Source organism: Halichoerus grypus, chromosome 3 (genome assembly GCF_964656455.1).
Source record: "Halichoerus grypus chromosome 3, mHalGry1.hap1.1, whole genome shotgun sequence".
NCBI lineage: Eukaryota > Metazoa > Chordata > Mammalia > Carnivora > Phocidae > Halichoerus > Halichoerus grypus.
In genome coordinates, this window is record NC_135714.1 from 12,530,722 (window position 1) to 12,545,729 (window position 15,008).

At 40.9% G+C, this 15,008-nt stretch overlaps 1 protein-coding gene across 9 annotated transcripts in view; it reads right to left on the bottom strand.

Annotated features, from left to right (window-relative positions):
• LDB2 (LIM domain binding 2) overlaps positions 1-15,008 on the bottom strand; it is a 383,866-nt gene that overhangs the window by 71,984 nt on the left and 296,874 nt on the right. For all 9 annotated transcript variants that reach the window (XM_078068421.1, XM_078068420.1, XM_078068419.1 and 6 more), the window contains exons 3-5: positions 13,392-13,564; positions 6,101-6,223; positions 3,339-3,422 (exon numbers count right to left, since the gene is read on the bottom strand). In XM_078068421.1, the coding sequence (XP_077924547.1) occupies positions 3,339-3,422; positions 6,101-6,223; positions 13,392-13,564 (380 nt within the window). The remainder of the gene's footprint in view (positions 1-3,338; positions 3,423-6,100; positions 6,224-13,391; positions 13,565-15,008) is intronic.

A 15,008-nucleotide genomic window follows, 5' to 3' on the forward strand; every position in this document is an offset into this window, starting at 1 on the left:
CACTAATGAAATCTTTGATCCCAATTCTAATCCAAAAAAGTCTTCAGTGGTTAGTAACCACTAACCAGGCCAGGTCTCATCATGGAAATGCCCATGTGCGTGGTTATGGGAACTGAGTGTGAGGTTCTGCTCAGCTTTCACCTGCCAAGTGGCTCACAACCACCTTGAGTTATTGCTGGGAGGGGTGGCTTCTATCTGGACACCAGAGGACCCCTCCGCAGACTCCCAGGAGCCCTGTAGGCCCTTCCTTGTCAGCACAGCTCGCTGGAACTGTGGCCGACCACACTCCGCTGGCCTCCCCCAGCCCTGGAAGGGGCCACATCTTCTCCACGATAAAGGCCCAGCACCTGGCACAAGGCCAGGAAGACAGAGTGGGCTCAATGAAAGAGTCCTGAACCAATCAACAGAGGAATAAGTGATGGAGGGAGTGAACAAAGGGAAGAATGGAGGCAGGAAGGACAAGTAGCTGCTGAGCCAGGATGCACGAGCAGAGGAAGTAAAGGAGTGTTAGGCGGACCCAGAGCGAGAGAAGAGAGCCAGATGCCGTGTTGCTCTCCATGGTTCCAGTATGAACAACAATGATGGACATACTAGGTGCTCAATAAATTATGCCCATGAACACTAACTGGGTGCTTTCTGTCCGCGGACCCTGCGCTAAGCCGTTTACATGGATTGCCCACTTAATCTCCACGTGAAACCCTACAAGGAGCTGTCATTACTTGTGGCAAAGTGGTTAAGGCCCCAGTGAGAGATGATGCTGACTCCCCTGTCAAGGCAGGAGAGACACGGTCCAATTTCTGTCACTATCATTGCTCTCCCTTCTTACTAGAAAGGCAGCTCTGCATGAAGCTCATGGATTCTAGAGTCAGACAGCCCGAGTTCAAGTCCCAGCCCAGCCACTCAGTGGTAGAAGGCTGGGTGACTGAGTTCACTTCCTTGAACTCTCCGTGCCCGGCTCTCTCACACAAACTGTGCTAGGGCACATGGACCATTGTGAAGACTAGTGAAGTCAGGACATGCTGTAAGCACTACATTTAAGTGGTAGCCTTTGAAACAGGATTCCATATTGCCCAAACCCACACATGCCTTCCTCCTGTCGCTATTGGGAGAGGGGTTGGTGCTAATCCCTTCTTCCCCACCTCCCCACTTTGCAAATATGATCTTCTCAGTCTTTGTGGGTTAAAATCAGAGAATCGCAGAATGTGGGAACAAGGTGGGCCTTGTTGACCCCAAGGTGAAAGTCACCATTTTACTGATGATAATAAGAGGAACTGGGGAGAGGGGAGGAAGGAAATTTAGCATTTATTAATCTATGTTAAATGCAGCTAAAAGATGTAATAGTGAATCTGTCCAGATTTCACCAGAGGGTGAGTGACCAAGTCTAGGACAGAATCCAAAGTCCCAGATTCCAATGTGGGGTCAGCTGAGGACACACAGTATGAAACATCTTTATCTGCCTGAGGGGAGGCGTCTTCAGATGGTTTAAACTAAACTGCTCATGGTCTCTGATAAGATGAAATGGCTAGCAAGGGAGGGCAGCCTTCTGAATTCCTGTGGCTAGAGCGTGCCACAGACCCCCACTTCCCAGGCCTTGCTACCCACTCCCATTGCACCAGTGGTTCCGTGGGGGCAGCTCTAAATGCAGAGCCTGGAAGTTTGGAAGAACCTAGCTCCAGCTACCCTGCCTTGAGGCACTTGCTTGTCCATCCACCCTCCTGGAGCGGGAACCACAGCACCATTACTGGAGTACAACCTGGTTCAGGGCTGCCAAAATGGTGGTGGTGTTGGGGCAAAGTAGGGTGGTGCGGAGCAAAGCTGACTCCGGCTCTTGCCGTGCCTGGATTCAGACCGAGGGCATCTAGGCTGGATGGAAAATGGCTCTTCTCCCTCTCCCCGGAAGGAGGATGCTGCCATGCTCACGTGTAATCCTTTCAGAGGCTTCTGGCCTGGTCGCCCGGCCAGGAAGCTGCTCCAAGACCTGGTTCCTAAGTTACTCTCCCTCCCGCCTCTCCTGCCTTCTCACTCCATGTCCCGGCATCATTCATCTGCCTGGAACTCCATCCCCTAATCCAGGCCCCTTCTTTTCCCTCTAACAGGAATGTCCTTCCTGCCCCCTTCCTGGCTTTACCTTTATTCATTCTTTCACACTCAAGTCAGGCATCATTTCCTCCATAAAGCTTCTCTGAGGTATTCTTCTGAGAGGTCTCCATTTTGTACTCCCATAATTCCACTTGGAAACTTCCATCAGGGTTATTTACCATTTTGTGTATGATGTTCTCTCTATGGGTCTGGCCCTCATAGGAGTGGGTTTCTTGATGGCAGGTACCATGACTTTTGTCTTTGAATCTTCACTCTCTAGCCCAGGGCTGGCACATGGCATTGAGTATGTGACTTGGAAGCCTTTCTTCCAGTCGTTCTTAATTCACCGAAGAGAAAGTCTGGCCAAAGCATTTCAGCATTTCGACATATGCAAAATGATCATATACAGAAGGTTGGGAATACAAAACAAAATTCACAAACCGGCACAGCGCTTAGGGGTCAAGAAACAACAGCATAAACTCCATGATGGGGCAGGGGGCTGGAGAAGTGGCTGCCCACAGTGACAATGAGGGAACTCAGCAACTCAGAGGCAAAGGAATGTGGAACGTGGCCACGGACTTCTTGTGGAATCTGGAGGACAATGCTTGCTGCTTTATGAAGGAAACCATATCCTCTACCTGCAACATGATGACTGCAATTCTACACCACAAACCGGAGTGACAAATGTTTCCCTTTTAGACCAAATATGGAAGCCATAGTTATTATGTAGGCAGAGAATTTTGCCTAACTCCTAATTTTTAAAAATCAAAACTGACTTTATACCCAACCCAGAAAATCTGTTCCATGTTACACAGAGAGTCCCTAAGAAGACTTAGAAATAAATGTCTGTGGTTCCACCAACGGGCTGAACGTCGGGGGACCCTCCTCAGGGACACTCCCTGGGTGGAGACACAGAGGAAGTGAACCCAACAACAGTACATCAGAAACTTGAGACAACCATGAGGGGCAGAGCGCCAAAACACTGTATGAGCAGACATTGCTGGCCTTTGCATAGTTAATTCCAAGAGTCATACAAACAGAGAGAGGAAGTTCAACCTTGACAAAGTCTAGGTTTGCTGCTTTGTTAATTAAACCCCATCCTCCATTGAACACACACACACACACACATACACACTGTGGTGTAAGACACACATATTGTGCTATATTACCTCATTTTAACTCCTTGGTTCAAGATACATATACACTTCTAAAGTACTTCTCAAATTCACCAGGAAATGTAATCAACCCATTGGTCTTACCCTGAGGTAGTTGAGGGTGAAATTTGTTAGTCCCATCCTGGTGATGTTTTTGGACAGCTGATCCAGGACCTGAGGATCTTGTGCCTAAATAGGAAAAAGAGAATCATGTATTTTATCTCTGCAAGATGGTGCCAAGAAAGTCTCAGACTGGGCTATAGTTGCTAAGAAATGCAATCTCAACACTGTCGGTTTTTCTCAGAGGGGAGGTTGCTGGAGATAATTTAATTTACATTTTGAAGACACTTGCATATAATGGCTCAAGGACATGTTTGGATCAATGATGCAAGATCTGTTGCCAGGTAGAACCAAAATGAGTCAGGCATGCTTTTAGTCCTTGGGAGAAACAGCCTTACTTCCTCTGTGAGAGGTCCCCGTGTCTTCAGGAGGAGGGTCATGAAGCCCTGTCAGGACACTTCCAAGTCTCTGGCACTCAGCAGAGAAGGCAGGGTCTCTGGATTTGGTAGAGCCAGGCTTTAGGATTGGCCTTTGTTTCCAAGACTATACCTGAAAACTTTGTCACTTCTATGAAATTATATGTGTGTGTGTGTGTGTGTGTGTGTGTGTGTGTGTGTGTGTATATATATATATATATATATATATATATATATATTTAAGAATTCTAAATTTCTTCCCCATTAAGCTAAGGTTAGAAATAGATGTCCTCAAAAGCATCACATTTTCCAAAATATCTGCCACATTTAAAAGAGGGATGTAATGTTCCATGGGCAACCCCATATGTTCTGGTGGGCTACAAAAAAAATAAAAATTCTTTCTGGATTTCATTGTGAGATGAGTCTCTTGGTTGACACTCTTTCTTTCCATTTGTCTTTCCTTTTTTCTTAACTGGCAGAAGCAAACTGGAGCTAAGCAGAGAGAGACTCAATAAACATCCTTTTTGTCTTCATGTCTGTAGTCATGAGACTACCTAGGTTATCTTAACACTTTAATTTAGTCTTTCCTGTACTTAAATTTCCTCAGAGTCATGCAACCAATTGACTTTGTGTATTTCAACAAAAAACCGAAAGTCAGAGAAAAGAGTCTGAGCGTGTCACTTCTCATGTCAGTTTCTGGGAAGGGGTCCTCTGTGACACGGAGCCAGGATTTATGGAAGCCCTTTCACGTGCCGGGAAGAGCTGGTTCTACAGATATGCATCAGGTAGTTGCGGCCAATGTCATACACATCAACTTTGCAGACAGAGGACAGGATAATAATAAACGAAAGGAAGGATGTTACTGCTGCCAAAGCTGCTGCAAGCTGGTCACCACTACTTGAAAAGGACCTACTACGTGCCAGGCACTCTTTTACGTCCTTTACACGCATTAACTCTTAATCCTCAAGCCAGTCCAATGAGGCAGACTCTATTACTGTACCCATCTTATAGATGAAGAACTGGGGAGCACAGAGATGCCATGTCAGTTGCCCAAAGTCACACAGGAACAGGGATACACACGTATGTGATCTCATTCCAGGGCCTGGGCTCCCGACTGCTACCCTCTGCTGCCTCTTGGTGTATTTTTGAGAACATAAGAGTGGCTACTCTGGGATGCTTCAAGGGAGTAGAGGATGTGAACTGGGCTTTGAAAGTGGAGAAGAACTTAGGGGTATGAATAGGCGGGAAGATTGGAGCAAAGGAGTGGGGTGCCACAGCAGGAAGTACAAGGTCAATGGGAAGGGGAGAGATTGGGTTAACCGGTAGGGAGGAGAGGGTCGAGGACAAAAGCCTGGGGAGACAGACTGGAATTGGATAGTCAGGAGACAGATGGCTCCTCAGCCTGGGTTTTGGAGGCCGTACCAGCAGAGTTGAAATCTTGACTTGCCACTTGCTGGCTGAGAAACATGGAGCAATGTATCAAGCCCGAACCTTGGGTTTCTCACTTCTAAAGCAGGGATAATGATCCTGCAACTCTCTGGGTTACCGGGAGGGTTAAACAGAATGTGTACAGACGCTTAGCACAAGACCTGGCATAGCAAACACCCAGTAAATATTAGCTACTCTTATTGTATTCTCTTTTGATTGTACCGGGTCTTAAAAATCAGGCTCATTAAGTCTGATTTTGCTCCAAAGCTTTTTCACAGAAACTGCTGCATCATGCATTATGGAAGAGGGATTTATTTAAGTCAATGCCTTTGACGCCTTCTTCGGGGACTGCACTCAGCTAGCTCCTACCAAGTCTTACCTCTAAAACATATCTCCAGATTGGCATCGAATCCGGCTGTGCACCTAGTTGGTGCTCAGTAAATGTGATGTGATTTACGGTCAAGTGAAATGGAGTGAACCCCAAATCGCCCACTTCATTCCAACACCATGGTTAGGAACGATATAGACACAGATCTGAGGTACGTGAGCCCCACATCTTGTCAGATGGTTCTAATCAAAACTGGACACTGTTTTCCTTACTTCTTGTTTTATTTCCTTCCCCAGTTAATAGCCCAGGCAGAGCAGTACTTTATAATGGCTCAGTGGAATTTAAGAAAAGTACAAACTGTTTATTGAGGTAACCTCAGTTTGGAGTTTAAAATAATAAAATATCAAAAAAAAAAAAAAAAATCTCACAATGCACCAAACTCAGAAACAAAGGAGGGGAAAAAAGGGCCTGTTGAATAAAATGGTTGAGGGGAAAACTCAAAATTGAGCGTTCATTACCCAACACGTGAAGACTGCTGGTGTTCTTTCACACAGAGAGAACTGGACTTTTCCTCCTTGAGTAAATGGGATGGGGGGGAAGGGAGGAAAGAGTAAAATAGTGCTGAAATTACTTACATGCATGGCTAGAATGCTCCTTGGGACTAACTCTCTGTATTGTCTAATGGTAAAGTGCCATGTTTTTATTCTCATGAGATCATCAAAGGTGAACTCCAAGATCAGTCTGCCTTCTGTACATACCTAGAAGCGACAAACAACACACTCATTTGTCTTGCACTTTGTGAATGCCCCATTTTTGTAACTCACACGTCGGCTGCTCAGCATGGTCTCCCTGACTGTCCTTGGGCAGCGCTGGATCTTGGCAAGGATGTGACACGAGTGCTTTTGCACAGCACACTGAGACAAGCATGAGCTCCAGAATCCGTGGGTTCAAAAGACAGCACAGCTGCTTACTGGCCACGAGCTACTAGTAACTTGACTGGTTGCTGCCAAAACTCCATGAGCCTCTGTTTCTTCATTTGCAAATATGGGAACAAAACCTATATTATTGCAGTATTATGTCAAAAGCTCCTGGCACATGGCGTGTCCCCGCAAAAATCATACTCTCTCACCTCCTCTTATCTCTGTTTTCATCATTCTTCTACCATCAGCGCATGAAATCTGGTTCTAATCGTGCTTGTCCTACTCTGGGAGAAAGTACCTAATAAAATAATTCATGCTTAAGTGTGACTTACTACAAGGTTACCCAACCAGAGGAAGTTTTCATTTTCAGGGACAAATTCCAGGGGGACAATGTGTAACCCAACACTGTCGGGATCAGTTATTGGCGTGTGGAAAATAGAGGCATTCTTAGAGTGTCTTCCTTCAAGCACATCCTATCGGCAGTTACAAATTCTGCTTGCATAAAAGGCCAGGCTTTGGGGGAAGGGGCGGTATCTTTCTAAGAAAAATATGTATTATTAATGAAACATAGAATTTGTGAGCCTCTCTTCTTTGACAGGGTGATCATTTCTCTTCTTCTTTTGATATTCAGATCATTTTTAGCATGTAGTTCCTATTTAATTTACCTATTTTATTCCACCGCTAATGACTTTGAAATGGGAGAAAATGCTAGGCAATCAGACACCACTGATCCTATTTCAACTAAAAAATAACAAGTAGTGGTAGCATATGGGTCCAGTTTAAATAGTTACAACTAATTATTCCGTTCATCTTTGCTTTAGAGTAGACAGAGACTTTGACATCAGAAAGTACTAGATGCCCATCTTAACTCGACTTTTCACTTATTTTAGAACTTTGAGAAAACCAGATAAATTCCCTAGGTTCCAGTTTCCTCATCTGTAAAATGAGGGTAATACTAACCTTACATAGGGTTGCTGGGGAAATATATGAATGATAATGTGTGTGTGTGGAGATTGCCTGGTATTGTACGTGGCACATAGTAGGATGGCAGTAAATGATAGCTATAAAGATAAAAGGAATGCAACTAAAGAACAAAGAACCCCAGACTAGTGGTTGTCATAATGTGCTCTCTGAGACGTAGGGACCCAGGGAGGTGTCTCAGGGGCTCTGCTGGGAAGAGTTCAGCCTCCATCTAGACCACGTGATCTCCACCCATTTTCTCAATTCGACCAGAGCAGCTTCAATTTCATCCTTTCGATATATTGCACTTCTGATCAAGCCTTTTTGGAGAAAGATTTCCTATGCTAAAAACAAATATACACAGTTTTGGAAATCAATGCACTACACAAGTTTTAAAAATCATAAATAACAATTGACTCAATAGGGGGTATGCTCATTTCTGAAACTATAGTCCATGAAGATAATTAGCAATTGATTTCAACCTTTTATGAGGTATTAATAACCATTTCTCTCTTTGGGAATTTAATACGGAAGGCCACCATTTATTGAGTTCCAACTATGTCCTAGGCACTGGGTTAGATGCTTTCTATTTAATTTAAGGTAGTATTTTCTTTATTATTTTTTCTTTTTTTAAATTTTTTTTTTGGAGAGAGAGAGAAACATGCCAGTGGGGGGGGGGCAGGGAAGGAGAAGGGGAGAGAATCTTAAGCAGGCTCCACACCCAGCATGGAGCCCAATGGGGGGCTCGATCACAAGACCCTGAGATCATGACCTCAGCTGAAATCAAGAGTCAGATGCTTAACTGACTGAGCCACCCAAGTGCTCCGGTAATATCTTCTTTAAACAAGCCAAATACCAGTACAAGGAGTGTGAGTAACATGTGTTGCCAGCACACTACTTAAGAGAGATGCTATTGACATCCACAATTTTCTTTTTTTCACAGGTCTCAGAAGCACCATAGGATAATTATTGATAATCTGGGTGAAGACCTTCAGCTCAGACCCCACTAGCAGAATCCATGGGCAATTTTAGGCATTTAGACACCTTGCCCCAAACCTCCTCAACTGAGTGGTCTTCAGAGCTTCCTCTCTGGCACATTAGCCATGAGCGTTGTGCACTCAGAAATGGGGGAAGACTTTTGTTGTCCTCAAACCACTCTTCTAGAACATCCTTAGCATTGGAATTAATTCACCAAGGTTTTCAAAAGGGTTACATGGAGATTAAGCCACACAATTCCCCCCTGGGGTGTTAGCATGACAGAAGCCACCTGCAGTGAAAGCTTTCACAAAAGGGAGGTGACTGCAGTCAGTCAGGGACAGTTGAAATGTCTTGACAGTAGAGGACAGGGATATTTGGATGCTATAATCCTTTTTTTTTTTTTTTAAAGAAGGGGGATTATTAGATGTTTAAACAAATATTAGCCCAGTTAAATGTCATGCTTTTTTCTTATCTAATCTATTTGTTTTGTGTTTATGAACCACAAACCCAGGGCAGATAGAGGTTCCGGTTTACTTCTACTGGAATAGAATCTCAAAATGAGAAGGCATAGATGGAATCCTTCTGATGAGTTACTCAGCTGGAGGATCTGTAAGGTCAAGTTAAATTGTATTCTCTGTTTACCATGACAGAGCAAACCAGTTAAGGACCCTTCTTGCCTTCAAACTGTCATGGGCCTACAAAAGGGAAAACTGCAACAAGCCCTGGGCTTCTCCCTTGTCAGCTCAAACCAAGAAATATCCAGAGCATATCACGTGCAAGAGAGGAATCCTTAAAATTGAATCCAAGCTGACTGTGTTGGGTGTTTTCTTTAAGGAAAATTAAATGACTTCCTTGAATGGAAGAATGGAGGAGAATTTGGTCATTCTTGGTCTCCCCCCCGCCCCAGGTAGTTTTACCCATGGCCTTCTCCCAAGCCCTATTTGGCCTCCCTGCATCCTGCTCCCATCAAGGAAGTTAAAGGAAACTGAAGGCTTTGTGATTTATTTTACATGCGACAATCAGCAAATGGAATAGAAGGGCCTAAGAAAAAATATATATATACTCCTTGTCTGGAAATGGTAAAAAACAGATATAGCTTATAAAGGGGAATTAATATTTTCTCTTTTCAGAAAAATTCTGTGCATTCCTCTTAATCAATACAATTAATGTAGCTTTTATCTAAAGTTGGCCTTTTTTTTTAAAGCTGCCTTTCACTTGGAATCCAAAATCAAAAGGGTCCCCAATTAAGAAAACATTTTCTGTTGTGCTGAATTCATGTTACCGTACTGTGAGCTCTGACATTTTGTTTCTGTGGTAACCAAAATCAGCTGATTAGTTGGCATGGCAACAGAAAAGATGTAATCCCAGCAGACACACTCTAATCAATGCCCCCAGCACAGATGGTCTCCGGAGGATCAACAAGAAAGAGGCTGGCAGGCATTCAGCGGATCACGTGCTAGCTTGAGACTAGGCCAGGAACAAGAGAACTAAAAAAGAACATTTCTCAAACTAACCGGTAGCTTTTTAACCCTTTTCTTTCTTTGACTAATTGTAAAGCAATGTTGACCATGCCGTTGTACAATACAAATGATTTTCATAGAGCTGTTAGGAAAGAAAATGTGCTTTTTAGGTAGAAGTGTTTACTTAGTTTTCTTGGTCTTTATGCATGAAATACCGCTTTCAAATTAACAATTGCATAAAGCTCATCGTATTTTATGTGGAGATACTGCATATGTAAATGCATATGGATACGTATATTAGAGCAATATGATCATTGATATTATACTAATTTGACTGGAGTTTGGATAAGGGTAGAAATGAATAAAACCTGGACTATAATGCTGTAGACAGGCTAAGATAGGAATGATGTCAAAGACATGAATAAGTATTCATATAGGGAAAGTGGCTGGGGCACTTCCAGGGTACTTTCTATAGTAATAAATAATTGCATAATAAATAATCAAGATCAGAGAAAACATAAAGCCATGCTTGCAGAGTGATAAGGGTGTTTGGTAACGGCTGTAACTATTACTATTAGTTTGCAAAATCTAAAAAAAAAAAGTAGCCCGATGTGTACCCCAGAGAGGGCTCCTCTCAGCATCTGCCAGTATTCACACCCTCAAATATAATTCAAGGGTCTTTGATTCTGAAAACCTTGGTGATTGCTCTTCAGATTATTAAGCCTTGTTTTCAATTTGATTCGAAATTGAATACAGAAAAGAAAGGCTTCATAATGTGTGTTTTAAAACTCTAATTACGTATTTATCCATAATCTATAATGTTCCTAGGATCAGGAAATTGCAAAATGTGCACTATACTCCTGAGGAATATTAAATATTACTGTTGATTAGGACTGCGACTGATTTTTGATTCACCAGTTGACCAAATTTTCATAAAAGAAACTCAGAACCACTGGGTCAAATGCTATTTGGGGAATTAGAGTGTATTGATAGTCTAAATTAGAACAATGTGATATGCCAGTACATAATGTGCTCAAGTAATTCCATGTTCAGAGGGCTCCCCTTTAAAAATAAAGCAGCAGATTCCAGACTATATTTCTCTTTGTGATACTGAAAGGTCATTAGCTCACTGTTTTATACTAAATACATTATTTTATTACACAAAGATGGGTTATTTTTAATTAATATAAGAACAAAAGAAAAATTGGAAGGATTCTTTGGGTAGTATAATAATCACGAAGGAGGGGGAGAAAAGAAAAAAAAGTAAAAAGAAAAAAATGAATGCTTTAGAATTTTCTAAAAATAAATGTGCATAATTAGCATCTGCACTAAGTCCACATAGCTAGGCTGCATTTCCCAGAAAGTGATATTTTTCATCACAGTATGGAAATATTCATTATGAGAGTTGGAAAATGTATTGCCATAGAGTAGAGTGAGAGGTGACCTGAATAATTGATGTTTGGGGCTGAAAGAGCTGAGTTCAGGAGGAGGCTGCTCTGGTCTTCCCTGTGGCCATCTGAGAAGGAAGCATTCCTGGGTGAGGAAAAATTGAAACAGAGGGAAACCCTCGCTTCTTGATTTGAGTGAAAAAAAGGCACTTTATCGATTCATCAGAAGAATGAGATTTTTTAAAAATTTAAAACCCGTCCTGAATATACAGCATTTTACCTTCAGAGCAGCTGACTATGCTCATTTATGAAAAAGCTTTGTCCTGGAATGAAAGAAATTGAGAAAATATAAAGGACTACCTTTTAGTATATATTTTACATGTATATAAAATATTACACGTTATCTTAAAACTATTTATTATAAAATTTATTATAAAATATTATTGTGATTACATAAAATATTTTATGTTTTATAAAAGGCATGCCACAGAATGCATTTTTATTTTCAATGGCTATAGGCTTTGGAAGTAGCTTCTTCATTACAGCCATTTTATTTAATTTCCATCGATTTCTTTTTTCCCTTAAAGCATAAGGAATTGGCATGTTTTTCTTGATTACCTAAACATAATGCTAAACCTAGACAAAAACAAAACAAAACAAAACAAAAAAACAATAATGAGCTAGCTGAGAAAGCTTTTCTGTGTGGGGCTCTGACTTCCTAACATTTGAAATAGGCTGTGTTATCCATCTGAGATACAAGATTATGTAAATATTTTACATCTCCAAAATGAAGTGAGTGAGACATGGGCAGATTAAACTGTCATCCAGGTGATCATTCCTTTCCATGTAACTAAACTCTCTTCCCAGCACGGACTTCTGCGTACAGTGGGAATAAATATTCTCTGTCCCTGATTAGCAACTTTCCTTTCTGTTCAACTGTTAAAAAGGAAGAAAGAGAAAAACCAACTTCTGCCCCACATTTAAAATGTCTATTGACAAAATCAAGATACCACGAAATCAATGACATTTGATGATTTGCTTTTGCATTTTATCACCATTTCCTTTGCCCTTGGTTTTTTACATCACCGTGAGCAACTGGGAAGATGAAGCTGCACCAACAAGATCAGTGGATACTTTAAATGATAAACATTTTACTTTTATTCTTTTGGGAAAACCGTGCACAAGTAACAAACACATCTTAGTCTTGTAATTTGGGCTTTTGCAATTAACCCTGAAATTCAACTTCTCAACTATAAAGAGAGGATTGTCATATGTGTTTTCAACTAAAAGAGATAGCTGCTGTCATTAATATTACAGATTAGTTTCACACTGAGTGTTCGTCAAAATGCAATAACTAGTGTTCGTTAAAATAAACTTCTGTTTGTCAGATTCTCTGGCTAAATATTTGTTCTTACTAATTTTGCTACTTGGGAGAGGACATAAAGGGATTGTCTGTAGTGTTCCAGAAAGGTCTTTGCACAGAGGGAATATTCCACATGTCAGTTGTCTGTGGATGGGAAGGGTCATAGGTGTAGAACTTATAGAAGACATTCTCTTTCACTTCACATCCTTCATAGAGCTTTGAATTGTGCCTCAAAGATTGTGTTACCCGGTCCTCCACCCACTACCCTCCCCTGTGTTTCTCATTTTCTCACAACCAACTTTTGGCTCTACTGTCCTCACTTGCTGACTGACCAACCACAGAACTTCTCAGAATTTGGGGAAACAAACTTTAAACTCTGAATTCCTTAGTTTCATTTATATTTTTATGTTTTTATGTTCCTTAAAGGTTACAACTAGTTGAGTTGTAGTTAGTTGCTTTTTTCCCGTTTGTTAACATTTGAATTTAGCTTTAAAAAGTATTTAATTTTACAAACAAAACACAAATACTGACCACACAATAATGGGAGAATGTTCTTTTAGCTATAGAAGATTCTTTAACAATCAAGATTCTAATTTAGCAACCTGAGTTTAACAGGCAGCCAAAACTGTCTCTCTTACTTTTGAGGCTCTATCATATTTGCTCTGTATCATTTGCACACATCTAAGAACAGTGTTCACCAAGAGTCTAGCCATATCACAAACAAAAGAGACTATCTCATAGTGCTGAGAGTGTCTGAGATGTGAGAAATCAGCTCAAAGTTCTTGAAGAAAAGCATAATTATTATCCTTCAATACACCCACAGAAGAACAAGCCAAATTGCTGAGTATGTCCTGTACCTTGGTGAACATGGGCTTCCCATGCTGGGTGACCATAGCACACTGGTCACAGTCCACTGTGATGGATGAATTGTGGTATGACTCTTTCGAGTGTTTGAGGATGTAATACAGGTCGGTCACCCCTCCTTCAAACACAGTGCTAAAGTAGCGAGGGATAAGGGTCCTGCCGATAGCTGGGAGAGAAACACAGAGAAATAAACCATTAACAAAAATATCCAATGGCCCCACGCACCCCACACCATTGCCAGACCTCCAGCTGAATACAAATCATCTCAAGAAACCAATCATACCAGGAGGCAAATTTCTTTCTTTTATAAACAGCCATGACCCTTCTGGGTTGCTGTTAGTGAAATATAATCCCCAACTGTTCAGCAAAAATTTGTACATTCATCTCTCCAGATTTTGTGTTCATTGAAAGTCAATAATGTAAGGGTTAGTACTTCAAAAATAACGGGAACAAAAGCATTGACTACTTTCGATCTCATAAGTATCCTTTAAATGAACATATTTTTTAAAAAATAAAGCACATCCAATCGACTTGGATTTTTCAGTGAATTGTTTATAGGTCAGTCATCCAGTCATGTTTTATTAGTAACAGTAGTCATAATGTAAATTTTAATAATGTAATGCTTTGCAATGTGTAAAGTATTTTGGCATTCTTTCACTGGATCTTCAGAACAACCTCAAGATAGTGGGGAACTGGAAACCAAAAGGATTATTATGCAAAAAAAAAAGAAAGGTCATTAGGACTGTATCAAAGTCACACGACTTATAAGTAGATAATTGGGGTCTCTAACTCCAAATATGCAAACATTTACTCTTTTCAACACTATGTCGCCAACTGCTTTAATGATTGAGAATCTTTAAAAAGTGATCCGGATCTGCATATACAAAGAGGTCCATACCTGTGTAAATACTGATTATTCTATCTGCTTCTGGAGCTGGATATCTTTCTAGAACAAAAGACCAATTTTAAGAGAACTTGATACCTTCTACTTGGTCTAAATTGGTCTCTTTGATTCCATGTGTCCTGTCCTGCCCCATTTTAGTTTGAATGATTGGTAAGTAGCTGGGTTTCTCTGATATATGATGCTTAGAAACACCTACCAAGCCCTTGCTTTAGCAGAGATTTTAAATCTTCTTAAACTGAAAATCCCAACTCATAATATCAGGAATTTTGCCTATGTGCAGATTTTGAGGCAAAGTACTAAAGCACTCTCAAGCAATCCAAGGTTTTTAATAAATCTCTTACATTCGCTATATAATGCCTCCTGAAAGACAAAAATAATATTTAAGATAAATAAATTACCAAGGAGAGCTTTAGTATGAAAGATCATACAATCTTTACTTGAATGTTTTAAAATGTTTAATTTCATTTTAAAAGAATCAATGTTAATCCACTCCATATGGATCTATATCTCTTTTGTACATGGATTTGGAAAAAAAAAAAAAACTATAAAAAGAATATCCTGCCAAACTGTTTCTGAAGTAATCTCTAAAGAATCCTGCTGTGGATGACTAGTCTCTGAATAATTTATATAGTTGTTATTGCTTCGTATTTATTGCAGTAAAATCAATCAACAAGTGTGTATTAAATATTCCAGGATTTTTGGCAAT